The sequence below is a fragment of the Schistocerca serialis genome, chromosome 2 (assembly GCF_023864345.2).
Source record: "Schistocerca serialis cubense isolate TAMUIC-IGC-003099 chromosome 2, iqSchSeri2.2, whole genome shotgun sequence".
Taxonomy (NCBI): Eukaryota; Metazoa; Arthropoda; class Insecta; order Orthoptera; family Acrididae; genus Schistocerca; species Schistocerca serialis.
Genome location: NC_064639.1, coordinates 684199849 through 684217407, shown reverse-complemented (window position 1 = coordinate 684217407; position 17559 = coordinate 684199849). Strand labels below are relative to the sequence as shown.

The window sequence follows — 17559 nt, the reverse complement described above, 5'->3', positions numbered from 1 at the left end:
TTTTTCTGGAAGTGTTGATGGTGACTATATGATTCCATTGAGCTTAGAAAATTTTGTCATGGATAAGGTAAGCCTGCCGTTGGGGTTACTAGTTACCAGTTTATATATATCCTACAAGAGGATCACATAGATAGGTTAAGTGAGGACCTTCCCTACAAGCAAACAGTCAATGCACCTGCAATGCGTGAAAAGGTGAAGTATTTGGAAGGAAGAGATAAAGCACTGATGAAAGCTCTGTTATTATTACATACATTTCTGTTAAATGTTTATGATCCATTACCAATGATACTAGTGATGTGACACAGAAAACCAACACGACATAGCGATACAGTATACAGGAAACCATACAGAGTCCCAAGACACCTCCAAACAGTTATGGATGAATTTAGCGCCAGCATTTGGCTGATGGCATTACTGAACATAGTGATAGCCCATGGATCGTACCAATCGTAATTGTTCCAAAAAAAAAAAATCGCCAGATGTTACCAGAAATACACTCCTGGAAATGGAAAAAAGAACACATTGACACCGGTGTGTCAGACCCACCATACTTGCTCCGGACACTGCGAGAGGGCTGTACAAGCAATGATCACACGCACGGCACAGCGGACACACCAGGAACCGCGGTGTTGGCCGTCGAATGGCGCTAGCTGCGCAGCATTTGTGCACCGCCGCCGTCAGTGTCAGCCAGTTTGCCGTGGCATACGGAGCTCCATCGCAGTCTTTAACACTGGTAGCATGCCGCGACAGCGTGGACGTGAACCGTATGTGCAGTTGACGGACTTTGAGCGAGGGCGTATAGTGGGCATGCGGGAGGCCGGGTGGACGTACCGCCGAATTGCTCAACACGTGGGGTGTGAGGTCTCCACAGTACATCGATGTTGTCGCCAGTGGTCGGCGGAAGGTGCACGTGCCCGTCGACCTGGGACTGGACCGCAGCGACGCACGGATGCACGCCAAGACCGTAGGATCCTACGCAGTGCCGTAGGGGACTGCACCGCCACTTCCCAGCAAATTAGGGACCTGTTGCTCCTGGGGTATCGGCGAGGACCATTCGCAACCGTCTCCATGAAGCTGGGCTACGGTCCCGCACACCGTTAGGCCGTCTTCCGCTCACGCCCCAACATCGTGCAGCCCGCCTCCAGTGGTGTCGCGACAGGCGTGAATGGAGGGACGAATGGAGACGTGTCGTCTTCAGCGATGAGAGTCGCTTCTGCCTTGGTGCCAATGATGGTCGTATGCGTGTTTGGCGCCGTGCAGGTGAGCGCCACAATCAGGACTGCATACGACCGAGGCACACAGGGCCAACACCCGGCATCATGGTGTGGGGAGCGATCTCCTACACTGGCCGTACACCACTGGTGATCGTCGAGGGGACACTGAATAGTGCACGGTACATCCAAACCGTCATCGAACTCATCGTTCTACCATTCCTAGACCGGCAGGGGAACTTGCTGTTCCAAGAGGACAATGCACGTCCGCATGTATCCCGTGCCACCCAACGTGCTCTAGAAGGTGTAAGTCAACTACCCTGGCCAGCAAGATCTCCGGATCTGTCCCCCATTGAGCATGTTTGGGACTGGATGAAGCGTCGTCTCACGCGGTCTGCACGTCCAGCACGAACGCTGGTCCAACTGAGGCGCCAGGTGGAAATGGCATGGCAAGCCGTTCCACAGGACTACATCCAGCATCTCTACGATCGTCTCCATGGGAGAATAGCAGCCTGCATTGCTGCGAAAGGTGGATATACACTGTACTAGTGCCGACATTGTGCATGCTCTGTTGCCTGTGTCTCTGTGCCTGTGGTTCTGTCAGTGTGATCATGTGATGTATCTGACCCCAGGAATGTGTCAATAAAGTTTCCCCTTCCTGGGACAATGAATTCACGGTGTTCTTATTTCAATTTCCAGGAGTGTGTTTTGCGGAGATTATAGGTTTCTGAAAACAAGAAATCCTATACCAAACATAATGGTAAGTTTAAATATCTTAGGTTACAGTAAATACTCTTTTACAATGGGTTTAAAATGTGACTATCACCAATACTGGAAGTATTTCTGGAGGACCGCCGTCTGCACTCTCGTGGGATCGTTACCAACGTCATAAAAGGCCGTTTGGCCTCAAAAATGCACCAACCAATTCCAAAGGTTGCTGGATGGCATACTCAGATGATTAAAACTGAAGCATTGCATGATTATGTCAATGACGTAATTGTCTTTTACAAATGCATGGAGGAATATGTAAAACAATTGGAGGTGGTGGATTTCCAGCATGCTGAATTAATTGTAGGACAGACACCTCTATTAACCAGTTCACTATAGGGACAGCTGAAGATGCAAGATTCACTTTTTATTTTATTGATGACCAGTTTCAAGTTAGCTGAACCAATTTTGAAATCATCCAGACAGACAAACCAGTACTTCCCGAAATATCACATACATCATGTCAAAATTATACACGTATATATGTAACCAAGTCGAGTTTAACCATGAGCAGTGCACTTACATGTTTTTCTGTCACTGTTCATCATTAAACTTCACTTTGTTATATATACAAATATAATCTTGACATGGTTCATTCACTATTTCAGAAAATATCGTTTTGACTCTGTAAGTGATCTGAAAATGGGTTCAGATCAGACGACACTAGTCATCAGTTAAATAAAAAGTGAATCCTGCAGCTCTGGCTGTTTCTATATCAAACGGGTTGGAGGAGGTATTCAAGAGGCTAGATACAGCACATTTGACACAGAGTGTGGATAAATATCACGTCGCAGCGGCAGAGGTGAATTATCTGGGGCTTGTAATTAGTCAGGAATGTATGCTAATACCGATACAAATTTATTTTCTGCAGTGCATGATTTCTTGCCGCCACGGATAGTCTTTGTTGTTTCTATCGAAAATTGATTACAGATTTTATCGAAATTCCTGAGCTGTTGAATCTTTTGTTAAAGAAAAGAGAAAAGTTTAAATGGTCTACTGACTGTCAGACTGAATTTGAAAAATTAAAACAGGCGTTAACGTCGAGTCTGGTACTGGTGTTTCCGAAATTTGAAAAAAAGTTTATTTTTTATCGTGCAATGCAAGTAATTTGGCAAACAGATGTATTCTCAGATAAGGGGTGGATGGTAAGGAACGCTTGCTGCCATGTGCATCAAAACAGTTTAATAAAGCCTTGCCACGTTTTTCTAATATGGAAAAAGAGACGTTGGCTGCCATCTGTGGTCTTACACATCTCCATTGTTATCTCTACAAAAAAAAAATTTAAGGCAGTAGTCGACAATGCTGCAATGAAGTGTCGCATAATACTAATAGTGCGTTTGGGTGTACCTGCAAACATTAGGTGGCCGGTAGTTTACTTCCTGACCTCGACCACCAACGACCATAGTGTCCCACTACCAGTACACTACAGTTCGTGGACAATGTTTGTTTGTATCGGCATGAGATAGCACCATGCTACGGAGCACCATGTCTGAGGCAGTGGTTTATGGACAATAATGTTCCTGAAATGGCCTGGTCTGCCTAGTCCCCACCAGAACCCAATTGAGAATTTTGTGGAGAGTTAGAATAGGGTCTTCGCACCAGACCCCAGCACGTATCCCTACCTTCTGTGGTTCAGACATAGAGACGCCTCATTCACTCACAACTACACACATAGGTATTCTGATCATGACTGACAGTTGCAATCGTTGCACATGTCGGGAAATTGGTTCCCCAGAACACTTTCTTGTAAAATGCATTAGATTCAGGCATGTACATAGTAATATGGAACACAAATGGAAGCAATGTTATATGATGCATTGAGAAACTCAGATACATGGGCACAGTTGAACACACTCGCCAACAGTATTTCAAAAGCAGAACATGACATATACAAAGAGGCTCATCAGTACATAAGAAGAAGACAGACCGACACAGATAGATCGAGTAGCTCCAGTACTGACGATGATAAAAGTGACAGTGACAACACTGACACAGCATAGAGACACGAAACATACATAACATATACATAACATGAAACATGTGAAACATGCACAACTACTCATTTGAACATTAATCAAAGGTTGGAATTTATATCTTATTATTAATGAATCTAATTAAAAGTAGAAATAATTAGAGTAGTCCATCGATAGATACTGTTGTAGAATCCACGTTAAACCTATACTCAGCATTGCTAAGTAGTTACATCAATAAGCACATCATAATAATGTGAATGTAATATATAATAATGTATAATATAATAATATATAATAATGTGAATGTAATATAAGTTTAATATAAAGTAAGCAAGCAAAATCAAGGATTGTAAATGCACAACAGAAGCAGATCATGCATCTTACTTTGATTAATAGATTCACAACTCAAGAGGATCTAGTTTTATTCTACAAAAATGTATGTAACGAGAGTTAGTGGTGATTTGTTATATCTCCTACAGCTATGTTGGAACAGTTTACAACTTAATTAGATCACAGGAAGGCATGATTTTGTCCAAAGGCTATGCGGAATTTGTTAACTAATGAACCTAGTGATAGTATTTGTTATGTAACCTAACAAACAACAACTCACACAGAACTCTTACAAACAACGCCAACATAGACTATATCCGCATGGGCTGAACAAATCGAGTTTTCCCTAAGAGGATGTTCATGAGGATAATACTAAAATGGGTAGCATCAAATGCGGACGTTGGACTAGAAGTTAGAGACCACGACCCCTTCTCTAAGTGGTGTTGGTGAAGGGAAATCTTTATCTACTATTTTCTGTCTTCTTTTATTCTCTTCGTAAACTGTACCGTAAATTTATAATTTCCTGCTTTCAACTTATTACATTTTTCTTTAAAAATCTAATTGCTGTAAGTAAATTAATGATAGTACCAATGTAATTGATGTAAGTAAATAATGGATAACAACAAAGATCAAAATAAGAAAAGAACTCGACGCAGCCCAATCTTCACGTGGTGCTGCATGGGCAAAGTGCCCGTGGCCTCAGCTGCGTGGCACAATTTTGCTGCGCGGTGGGGCTGGCTAAGAGGCCCTTGTGGAACACTTCTGCCTGCATAAAGTAATAAGATGGCAGGTCCTAGTAGAGCGGAGCGGGAATTCCACTGTTAAATGCAGATGAGAGAGCGGGTAGGTGGAAAGAGTACATTGAAGGTCTCTATGAGGCGGATTGTTTGTCTGATGTGATACAAGAAGAAACAGGAGTCGATTTAGAAGAGATAGGGGATCCAGTATTGGAATCAGAATTTAAGAGAGCTTTGGAGGACTGAAGATCAAATAAGGAAGAAGGGATAGATAAGATTCCACCAGAATTTCTAAAATTAGCTTAATAGCTCATGCATCCAAGTTGCTGACAAGAATTATGTACAGAAGAATGGAGAAGAAAATTGAGAATGTTTTATATGACGATCAATTTCGCTTTAGGAAAGGTAAAGGCACCAGAGAGACAATTATGACGTTGCGGTTGATAATGGAAAAAAGACTAAAGAAAAATCAAAACTCGTTCATAGAACTTGTCGACCTGGGAAAAGCGTTCGGCAATCTAAAACGGTGCACGGTGTTCGAAATTCTGAGGAAAATAGGGGTAAGCTACAGGAAGAGACAGGTAATACGCAATATGTACAAAAGCCATAGAAATAATAAGAGAAGACGACCAGGAATGAAATGATTGGATTAGAAAGGGTGTAAGACAGGGAAGTAGTCTTTCACCCCTACTGTTCAATCTGTACATCGAAGAAGCAATGATGGAAATAAAAGAGAGGTTCAGGAATCGAATTACAATGTAAAAGGATATCAATGATACGATTCGCTGATGACATTGCTATCCTGAGTGAAAATAAAAAAGGATTAGATGACTCACTGTATGGAATGAACAGTCTAACCAGTACGGAATATGAATTGAGAGTAAATCGGAGAAAGACGAGAGTAATGAGAAGTAGTAGAAATTAGAACAGCGAGAAATTTAACATCACGATTGATGGTCACAAAGTAGATAAAGTAAAGGAGTTCTACTACCTAGGCGGACCGACAGAGCAAAGAAAACATCAAAAAGCAGACTAGCACCGGCAAAAAGGGAATTCCTGGCCAAGAGAAGCCTACTAATATCAAACAATGGCCTTAATTTGAGGAAGAAATTTCTGAGAATGCAGGTTTGGAGCGCAGCACTGTATGGCTGTGAAACACGGACTGTAGGAAAACCGAAGCAGAAGAGAACTGAAACATTTGAGTGGTGCTACAGACGAATGTTGAAAATTAGGTGGACTGATAAGAAATGAGGAGGTTCTCTACAGAATCGGAGAGGAAAGGAATTTGTGGAAAACACTGACAAGGATAAGGGACAGGAGGATGGGACATATGTTAAGACATTCCGTGGTACTAGAGGGCGCTGTAGAGGGAAAAACTGCAAAGAAAGACAGAGATTGCAATATACCCAGTAAATAATCTAGGATGGAAGCTGTAAGTGCTAAGTGCTACGCTGAGATGAAGAGGTTGGCATAGGAGAGGAATTCTGGAAGGGCCGCATCAAACCAGTCGCAAGACTGATGACTCGAAAAAAAAGGCACGTAAGCGTAATGCAGCTTGGAAAGAAACGTTTGACGACAGTTCACAGGTTCCGTCCGTGATCAAATACAACAGCATTGACTAGCATCTGCATTTATGTTCAAGCATACATTTCTCGCGATGATTCCTTTGTGCAATCCCTGTAGACAGTCGTTTATCGCCCGCTCCATTGTAGAGTGGAGCCGGGAAGGGAATGAATAGCTGTGACAAGAGGGGTACTCTGCGCTAATGCACCATGTGGTGGCTTCCAGGGTATAATTTCTAAATGTACGAGTATACCTCTTATGGGTACAGCAGACGCCTGAAATTAGTCTTTGTGAGATACTGTGTAGAACAAGCTGCGCTGTTACACATATTTTCCGCTTCAAAGGATAAGTTTCTAAATTGCGACCTTTTTGGTGGAGGAATGGGTATGTACGTCTCTGTTCTACATGATATATATTTATGTTCCCCATGTCGAATGGCAGCTGTAATTCATGCAAAAGGAGGGCCAATAGTCTGCTAATAAAGATTGTCTCTCACGTATTTGCATTATTTAATTTAGCCCTTACCATCTTTTCTGCAGTGTGTCATTTGAATTGGGTGCGAAATATGTCGATTTTTTTCGTCATGTACACTGTAGACAATAGAATTGCGATGACAGGTCTTCATTTTCGCCATACGGTGGAAGTAGTAATCTGTTAATACCAATCGCAAATAACTGTAAAAAGATGTCTGCTTACATTTCGAAAAATAAAGTGATTTCACTTATTAAGCACTAGCTGTTGACAGAACAAGTTCATAATTTCAAAAGAAAGAAAGACGCTTTTCTTGATCGTTTTTACAGTATCAACGCGTTCATTTTTAAAAAAATTTCGTCCGGTAAGAGATATAGTGAGTTGATGTAGGAACAGATATCGATACAAGCTCCGCTGCTAATGTCTGCTACTGATATTGTTTTCATCCATCAATGATGGAGGAACATAAGACAGTGAATTACCTTGTACTCGATGTCTTCCGGCTGGAGAGTAAAGTTCTTTAGAGACGGGTCAGGCTCCTCGCTGTCGTCATACGTGTATCCGCGAGTCGAGAAGTCAGTGGCACCCATGGGCAGGCGCACCAGCGAGTACTGTGAGCTGCCGTCGCTGCTTCCGAAGTAGCTCCTGCAACACAGCGCCGCCTGTCAACACAACCGCCAGCAGACCGACGCGCCCACCGATGTAGCATAGTGTTAAAAATACCCAGTCACCAGCCCTCTTACACAAACCACTTGAGTAACTACCAGTAAACATCAACTTTACACGTAACTACGTAGGCTGTCGGAGCCAGTGTCAAGTGGTTAACATTCCTTTACGTAAATTGTAGGTTGAAGCGGGAGAAAGGAAAAGAAATGAGGGCAACTAGTGATGTCCACTGCATTGGGACATTTATGCGGCATCAGGGGCGACGAGTGAAAATGTGTGCCGAACCAGGATTCGGAAGCGGGATGTTGTGATTCTCAGACAGTTACACCAGACGGACACAGTGTTTATCACATTTGCATGGACTTTCTCGGAACGCCTCCCGGCCGACCCACACTCGCACCCATCCCTACCTATCCGCAGTCCCGGCCCATGTCCATCGTACTCGCTGCTTTGAGATTCCCACACAAGGTCAAATGTAAGCGTGAATTTGCACGGAAGGTGGAGGATTCATTGCCCATCGAGGCGAAACGATTATATGAATGTGTGGTGTCTGTTTTTTCAGACATGTCCGGAACAACAGATACCACGCATTCATATCAAATTATTTTGTCGGTTTTACCATGCCATTGTATAAAATAATTTGTAAACTATAAAACAGACATTTTGGCCATATTAAAATGGCCTTTCTCGTGGCAAGACTGGTTTTACAGGACGAAAGATGTCGCTGTTTAATGCAATTAGGCACTGCCGGTACCACATATTTCTGGAACTTTATTAGCTATAGACCGTAATAGGCTACTCAAGAGGAGAGGGAGAGGGTAGGGAGAAGCTATTCGTGAACTTTCCATCTTGTTGATGATTAATGTCAGCAAATCAGCGCTTGGATTTTGTGGGCATGTTTTACTCCTGGTATGCGCTAAATACACTGACAGTTCCTCTGTAGGTTTCCAGGCTGTCGCATCCACATCCTGTGAGACTTCTGCCCTGGGATCGCTGACAGACCATCGGACTGTGATAGTCAGCAGCCAAAACCCAGAATTTTGTAGCAATCCTCTCTGTTAATGTTATGAGGCTGTTTAATAATTTCAGTCATCTCTTGTACTTTGTGCCGGCACGTCCATGGCTCTTGCCAGCACATGAGCTTCTTGAAACATGGTAGGTTGTCTACACTCACGGTGGTGGTCTGTTATTTCGAATTTATCGCGTGTGCTAACTGGCCTCCCTGCATCACCTATGTAGGCAGCTCTCCAGTTACAACGTAGCACATATACTCCTAGGGATACTCAGGTTGTCCACTGCATTCCTGTTGGAACCTATCATGATGTCAATCCTGTGGCTGCTGTAGAAAATCGGTTTGAAACCTCTTCGGCAAAGGGCGCTGCCAAACCATTCACTGAACTTCTTTGCCTTGCCATCTTCTTTTGCATCATTTCGGATGGCCTTGGTTTCCTTTCTTATAATCTTGTTATCGTAGCCGTTTGCGAGAAATGTGTGGTGTAGCTCCCTCAATTCTTCTGTGATATTAGCACCACTTATCTGATAGGTACAGGCAGCCAGCTTGCGCAGAAGACAATACTTCTGAACTGTGTGGTGGTGGCTCTCCGTATTCAAGTATCGATTTGTGCGGGTTGGCTTCTGGTACACTTTGTGCCCTAGTTTGCCACTGACTGTTCCCTATAACTTCATATCCAAAAATAGTAACCCAACGTTGTTTTCAGTTTTGTGCACGAACAGTTTGTGTAGGCTGTTGATGTGCTAAAGTAGGTTTCCCAAATCCGCTTTCCAGTGTGGTCAGATTACTAACGTGTCGTCCACATGCCATAGCTAATAATGAGAGCACAACGCTGAGGAAGCTAGGGCCGTTTTCTCAAAAGCTTCCTTGAAGGTATCCTCAGCGAATGGGGAGCGGTGACAGCCCATTGACACTCCATCTAATTGCTCATAATATTTTCTCCACCAACTGAAGTACGTTGCTGACAGACATAAAGGCACAACATCACAGATATCATATGAGATCTGCTCTTGTAGGATGCGAATGGTCTCGCGTATAGGTAAGTTGGTGAAGACTTAAGGAACCATAATTTCAGTGGAATGCGTCTGCTTTTACTCCTTCGTTTAAGAGACTGTTCCACAAGGTGACGAAATTTTAGTGCCAGATGTTTCGTTGTGTAATAGATTTCCTTCGCTATAGGCAGGCCTGATTGGAAAATATTCATTATGGAGTCAACATCTTCCATAAATTCTACTAGGTACAGGATCTCTCGTAATGACTCTCTTGGCTGTGTCAGGATCAGTTCTTGCGTCTTTTACAGGGGCCTTCGTGTTCTCGACTATCCTGGTTGTAAGATTATTATTCTCATATTCAGTTAAAATTTTAATCACCTTGACACCGTCCACGGAAGCCTACGTAATTATGTCAGTGATCTGTATCGGCAGGAAATTTATCATCACATACGGAAGCTGGCATTGCTGAGGAAGAGGAAGGTGAAATTGCTGAATGGTTTGTTGTTCCTCAAGAGATGCCGAGATCACGAGGCCGTCTGAAACTCATCAGAATACGACCAAAAACTGATACTAGAAATGGGAGAACGATTTAATATCGGGTCAGTCACGCTTCTCTAAGGGGACGGATACAACAACTCCACAGCTTCATAAACTACAACAACAAGCAACTGTACAGCGTCATAGTTTCAGTGAATGACCGGGATAACATCGACAGAATAACTTACAAGCAAGCCTGCGTGGAAAAACATGTGATCAGCAGTCAGCCGAAAAAGTTGAGATCGACCTGACAGGAAACGAACAATATGCTTAGCCAAGTCTGGATACAGCTCGTTCAGCGGCAAACATCTCGACGAAAATCGTCAGTGAGGCAGTGGCATCAATTCTGTCCAACAGGTTAAACTTTTTAATTACGGCCACAAAGATTCTTAGACATCAGATATTTCAGTCTGTGGTGACGTCACTCCATGAAGTACCAGAAGTGGAAGTAAAAAAAGTAAGACAAAAAACGATAGAATCTTTCAAGAAGCAAAGCCACTCACACATAATATTATACTTGAAGGGAGGCAGGGCTTAAAAGAGCTCAGGAGTAACAATGATATCGTGGCCCTATATGCAGGCAAAAGAAACGCTACGGTTGAGATGGCACTTCTGAATGCGAAAATGGACGAGCTGCTGAGCGATCCTATTTACAGAGAACTAAGGAGTAATCCGACAAAAAGGTTAGTCAAGAATACGAAGCCCCTCATTAAGGAGTTTAGAGTGATCCTGGCACAGCCAAGTGACTCATCATCAAATTTCCTGGACTTACTAGAATTTATGGAGTACCTAAATTCCATAAGGAGGGTTTTCCACTGAGGATTATATTGAACGCAATCGGCTGACCTACCTATTACTTAGCAAAACATCTGGCACCTAAATTTTGTCGCTTCGTGGGACAAACCGAATTTTGAACAACCAATTATGTTCCAAGAAGCCAGTGCAGTGGCAGAAGAGTCATGGACGCGCCAGCACAAACTACTAGAAGCGACTGAAGTTATTAAGCAGCCTGACAACACTGATAGAGATGGTAGCCGTAAACTTCGAACATTATTGCTGCCAGCTATCACAGTCGAACGGGCTGCGAATGGTCAGCGGACACAAGCCTCACGGAGCACGGGCGCGACAGCACAAACAAACGGCTGTAGAGGAACTTTCAGTGCATTTCCACGCACACCAGGAAGAAAACCTGCGAAGCACTGATCTGCACGTGCCAATCATCGACAAGCCGGACAGTCTATGAACAGCCTCCTTTCTATCCTCTCGTCAAGACGCGCCTGTTACATTCTACGGTCAATGAAGTTCCAGGCATAATACGTATTGACACTGACTGTTTGCATTAAAGAGGTGCACCTTTCCTCCTGCAAAATCAGTCTTGCCCTGAGGAAGCCCGCTTTAATATGGTCGAAACGTCGATTTTATTGTTTACTATCGAACCCGGCAATTCTTTGCAATTGCTAAATCTATATAGGAACTGAATATACTTCCTAAATTCCTCGTCCTCCCCCTCTCTCCGTACATCTCCTCCTCACTCCATCTCGGTGAATAACCTCTTCCCCCCTTTCCGTCTATCTCTTCCTCCCCATTTTCTACGTCCATTTCCGTCTGATTGTTCAGCAGAGTATCAAGTAAAAATTTGAAGTAAATCTGTCAAGATCTTTCGGAGATTTTTGGTAATAACGCTTCCCCTTTATATACTACATATGTCTGGATATATCATATATATCACAAAAATATATTGCTTATATTAGTTTGAAGGTTCGTTAGAGTGTCGTGCAAAAATTTATAGTAAACCTGTCAAGAACTTTTCGAAGTTTTCAGTAATATCGTTTTCCCTTTATATATTACATATGTATTTATATATTATATATGTTGCAGTCAGACGCATTTTTCGTTATGAAAACATGTGACAGCAGAACTATCAAACGGAACTCAAAAATTTTTATTCCTTTTTCATATGAAAAAGACCGTTACCATGTACAATTACGAACACAACAAAGACAAAAATCGACCAAATCTGTCGAGCCATTCTTAATTGATGATATTTCATACATGCGTTAAATGATGTTAATTTTCGACTTTTCTGTTTGATTATCCAAGAATTTTCTTTCATACAAACATTGACCTGACAATAACGAACACAGCAACAAAAAAAAAAAAAAAAAAATCGACTAATCAACCAGATTGCTCAAGCCGTTGTCAGGTGACGATCTTTTATACATGTGGCAGTTCTTATTTGTTTACATAAAGTGTTTTATACAGTGACGCGATACAACACCCAGAAGAATTCTGATCATCTCTAAATTTTCAATTCCAGCAGCCTACAACAACCTTGACATTCCCCTTATCCCTGTGCAGTACCCACCTAACCCTGCTGAGTGCATTACTTTTCTACCCCAACGGCAAGGCAAATTCTTGCCGATTCTTTTGACAGAACTAAAATTTTCCCTAGAGCACTGCTGTACGGTAGTTAAGAACCTAGATTCCCATGTTGGACGGAAGGAATTAAAATTTTCTCCGAGCCACCATACCAAAATTTTATACTTTTGAATTTTGTAGTTTTGCTACAGTACAAACTGGAAACTATTTCCTGCATTTGCTTTAAAAATAAGAAAAAGATTGAAAATGTCGCTCAAATCCGTTATGAAATTATTTGTCTAAAAGTAAAAAAATGAAACCGATCAGAGGAACACTTAATGCTCCTTATTTGCTGTACACGGTTTCGACTATCATTCGGGACACGATGTGTAAATACTTGTAAATAAGTTGGTGCTCATGTTACATCCAGGTTTCAACGAAAATCCAGAGACCAGATTTTTCTGAGGAGGGCGGTTTTGCAATGGGATGGACTGTAGCAGAGCTTGGTTGCTAGAACAGCACACCAGAAAGCAAATATTGGCTACCGCCGACCATTGCTGTGTTCGATCAGCACCCCTCAGCAACAACAGCAAGATGCTTCTGTGACACCATTCCGGGTATCAGTGCTCTGTGACCAGCCCTTAAGAAGTCATCTGCATTGACCGACTTCCACTTGCTGACGCCCTCAGCCGATAACAACAACCGCCCCAGACATTGCCTCTGTTGCTGATAGTTTGGCGTGACTTACAAATACAGTTACTACCGAGGAGACAGAAAGAAGCAGCTGGCTGTAAACTATTTCTAGACCAACTATCATCATTGAACAGCTGGCCCACAATACGAGATGCATGTTGTGTTGTGCACAGTCATGTTGATGATGCTGACATCTCTACCGCTGCTAGTCTCTGAATTGCAAATAAACGTACTTACCAACGAATGCCGTTTGCTGGATGATTTGTGCGACTTCATTAATACGTTTTTCCGTACTCTGAATGACTTCGCTGGCCTACTACGCTTGTCGTTTTTATTGTGCATCTCGACAGCCATCCTAATACTTTTTAAAGTTAACCTTACTACATCTGCATGCCTCAACCTGGCAGACGCTGGTAAAGGTACATTTTCCTGATTTTATCCACTGCAAGCTGAGTTTTTACATCTAGAATCAGCTGTAATGTTGTCGATCCATTTGAAAGGTGATTTAGAATTTCTTCAAAATGATGCATATACGATTCCCATGTCTTGTGGCACCATTGGCTATGAAATCTACATGATTTTATAAGATCTTTCCTGGTGCACCCATATGGATTAGATTGTGGGTAATATGACGCAGGTTGTGTACATAGAAGAACCCTGGAGATACTAAAAGGTATCAGATAGATTATAAAATGGTAAGACAGAGATTTAGGAACCAGGTTTTAAATTGTAAGATATTTCCAGGGACAGATGTGGACTCTGACCACACTCTATTGGTTATGAACTGTAGATTAAACCTGAAGAAACTGCAAAAAGGTGGGAATTTAAGGAGATGGGACCTGGATAAACTGAAAGAACCAGAGGTTGTACAGAGTTTCAGGGAGAGCATAAGGGACCAATTGACAGGAATGGGGGAAAGAAATACAGTAGAAGAAGAATGGGTAGCTTTGAGGGATGAAATAGTGAAGGCATCAGAGGAACAAGTAGGTAAAAAGACGAGGGCTGGTAGAAATCCTTGGGTAACAGAGGAAATATTGAGATTAATTGATTAAAGGAGAAAAAATAAAATTGCAGTAAATGAAGCAGGCAAAAAGGAATACAAACGTCTCAAAAATGAGATCGACAGGAAGTGCAAAATGCCTAAGCAGGGATGGCTAGAGGACAAATGTAAGGATGTACAGGGCTTAACTCAATAGGGCTAAGATAGATACTGCCTACAGGAAAATTAAAGAGACCTTTGGAGAAGAGAGAACCACTTGTATGAATATCAAGAGCTCAGATGGAAACACAGTTCTAAGCAAAGAAGGGAAAGCAGAAAGGTGGAAGGAGTATATAGAGGGTCTATACAAGGGCGATGTACTTGAGGATAATATTGGAAATGGAAGAGGATGTAGATGAAGATGAAATGGGAGATACTATACTGCGTGAAGAGTTTGACAGAGCACTGAAAGACCTGAGTCGAAACAAGGCCCCGGGAGTAGACAACATTCCATTAGAACTACTGACGGCCTTGGGAGAGCCAGTCATAACAAAACTCTACCATCTGTTGAGCAAGATGTATGAGACAGGCGACATTCTTTCAGGCTTCAGGAAGAATATAATAATTCCAATCCCAAAGAAAGCAGGTGTTGACAGATGTGAAAATTACCGAACTATCAGTTTAATAAGTCACAGCTGCGAAATAATAACGCGAATTCTTTACAGACGAATGGAAAAACTGGTAGAAGTCGACCTCGGGGAAGAGCAGTTTGGATTCCGTAGAAATGTTGGAACACGTGAGGCAATACTGACCTTACGCCTTATCTTAGAAGAAAGATTAAGTTAAGGCAAACCTACGTTTCTAGCATTTGTAGACTTAGAGAAAGCTTTTGACAATGTTGACTGGAATACTCTCTTTCAAATTCTGAAGGTGGCAGGGGTAAAATACAGGGAGCGAAAGGCTATTTACAATTTGTACGGAAACCAGATGATGTAAACGGATTGAGTGCCAAATAGGAGGAACAAAGTTAGAACAGGTGGACGGTTTCAAGTACTTAGGATGCATATTCTCACAGGATGGCAACATAGTGAAAGAACTGGAAGCGAGGTGTAGCAAAGCTAATGCAGTGAGCGCTCAGCTGCGATCTACTCTCTTCTGCAAGAAGGAAGTCAGTACCAAGACTACGTTATCTGCGCACCGTTCAATCTTTCGACCAAATTTGTTGTATGGGAGCGAAAGCTGGGTGGATTCAGGTTACCTTATCAACAAGGTTGAGGTTACGGATATGAAAGCAGCTAGGATGATTGTAGGTACTAGTAGATGGGAACAATGGCAGGAGGGTGTCCACAATGAGGAAATCAAAGAAAAACTGGGAATGAACTCTACAGATGTAGCAGTCAGGGCGAACAGGCTTAGATGGTGGGGTCATGTTACACGAATGGGAGAAGCAAGGTTACCCAGCAGTAGAGGGTAGGAGGAGTCGGGGCAGACCAAGGAGAAGGTACCTGGATCCGGTTAAGAATGATTTTGAAGTAATAGGTTTAACATCAGAAGAGGCACCAATGTTAGCACTGAATAGGGGATCATGGAGGAATTTCATAAGGGGGCTATGCTCCAGACTGAACGCTGAAAGGCATAATCAGACTTAAATGATGATGATGATGATGATGATGACCAGATGGCAGTTCTAAGAGTGGAGGGGCATGAAAGGGAAGCAGTGGTTGGGAAGGGAGTGAGACAGGATTGTAGCCTCTCTCCGATGTTATTCAATCTGTATATTGAGCAAGCAGTAAAGGAAACTAAAGAAAAATTCAGAGTAGGTATTAAAATCCATGGAGAAGAAATAAAAACTTTGAGGTTCACGGATGACATTGTAATTCTGTCAGAGACAGCAAAGGACTTGGAAGAGCAGTTGAACGGAATGGACAGTGTCTTGGAAGGAGGATATAAGATGAACATCAACAAAAGCAAAACGAGGATCATGGAATGTAGTCGAATTAAGTCGGGTGATGCTGAGGGAATTAGATTAGGAAATGAGACACTTAAAGTAGTAAACGATTTTTGCTATTTGGGGAGCAAAATAACTGATGATGGTCGAAGTAGAGAGGGTATAAAATGTAGACTGGCAATGTCAAGGAGAGTATTTCAAGAAGAGAAATTTGTTAACATCGAGTATAGATTTAAGTGTCAGGAAGTCGTTTCTGACAGTATTTGTATGGAGTGTAGCCATGTATGGAAGTGAAACATGGACGATAAATAGTTTGGACAAGAAGAGAATAGAAGCTTTCGAAATGTGGTGCTACAGAAGAATAGTAGATGGGTAGATCACATAACTAATGAGGAGGTATTGAATATAATAGGGGAGAAGAGGTATTTGTGGCACAACTTGACAAGAAGAAGGGACCGATTGGTAGGGCATGTTCTGAGGCATCAAGGGATCACAAATTTAGCATTGGAGGGCAGCGTGAAGGGTAAAAATCGTAGAGGGAGACCAAGAGATGAATACACTAAGTAGATTCAGAAGGATGTAGGTTGCAGTAAGTACTGGGAGATGAAGAATCTTGCACAGGATAGAGTAGCATGGAGAGCTGCATCAAACCAGTCTCAGGACTGAAGACCTCAACAACAACAACAACAATGACGAAACGTAAAATGTCCTTATACCTGTATTATACAGAGCACACTTTCAAACTACTAATATGATCTGTGGACCACTTTCTGAGGAAAACCAATTAACATGGACCATTTTATGCAAAACATTATTCAGAAATGCACGTTTGGCAGAGTGATTAGTACCTCTCCTCAAGGGCGTGAGTGAGACAAATTTGTAAGGCAGCTCAATCAATGCAAAAAAAAAAAAAAAAAAAAAAAAAAAAAAAAAAAAAAAAAGAATGAAGTTGAGTAATTCTTGCAAGGGGGCCAAAGAACTCTACCGCAGTAAGTTCTCTCATTCTTGAGAGAATGGTAGGAAATAAAGTTTCATATGTGGCTTCGCCTTCTGACAAAATTTTCATGAAATCAGAACTTTACAAAATAGTTTCTCCATGTTTAGAAAGTAGCATTTCCTATGAAGCTTGCAAATGCATTTCTTTGACCCAAAGTGTGCACACCTCACGTGATATACCATATCAGTCTGATAACTAAATCGTCAATAATGTACACAACCCAGTGTGAAAGATTTATAACACTTCTCCTAAGCAAAATCATTTGTTTTAACAGGAAAAACTATTTAATTCTAACTTTATTCTGATCTCTTCATTTCATATTCG

At 42.1% G+C, this 17559-nt stretch overlaps 1 protein-coding gene across 2 annotated transcripts in view; it reads right to left on the bottom strand.

The window, feature by feature from the left end:
• Positions 1-17559, bottom strand: part of LOC126457810 (lysosomal acid glucosylceramidase-like) — a 394424-nt gene that overhangs the window by 89375 nt on the left and 287490 nt on the right. The window contains exon 4 of one of the 2 annotated variants that reach the window (XM_050094423.1): positions 7536-7698. The exons of the other annotated variant lie outside the window; for it this stretch is intronic. Coding sequence (XP_049950380.1) covers positions 7536-7698 — 163 coding nt within the window. The remainder of the gene's footprint in view (positions 1-7535; positions 7699-17559) is intronic. 2 annotated transcript variants of the gene reach the window in all.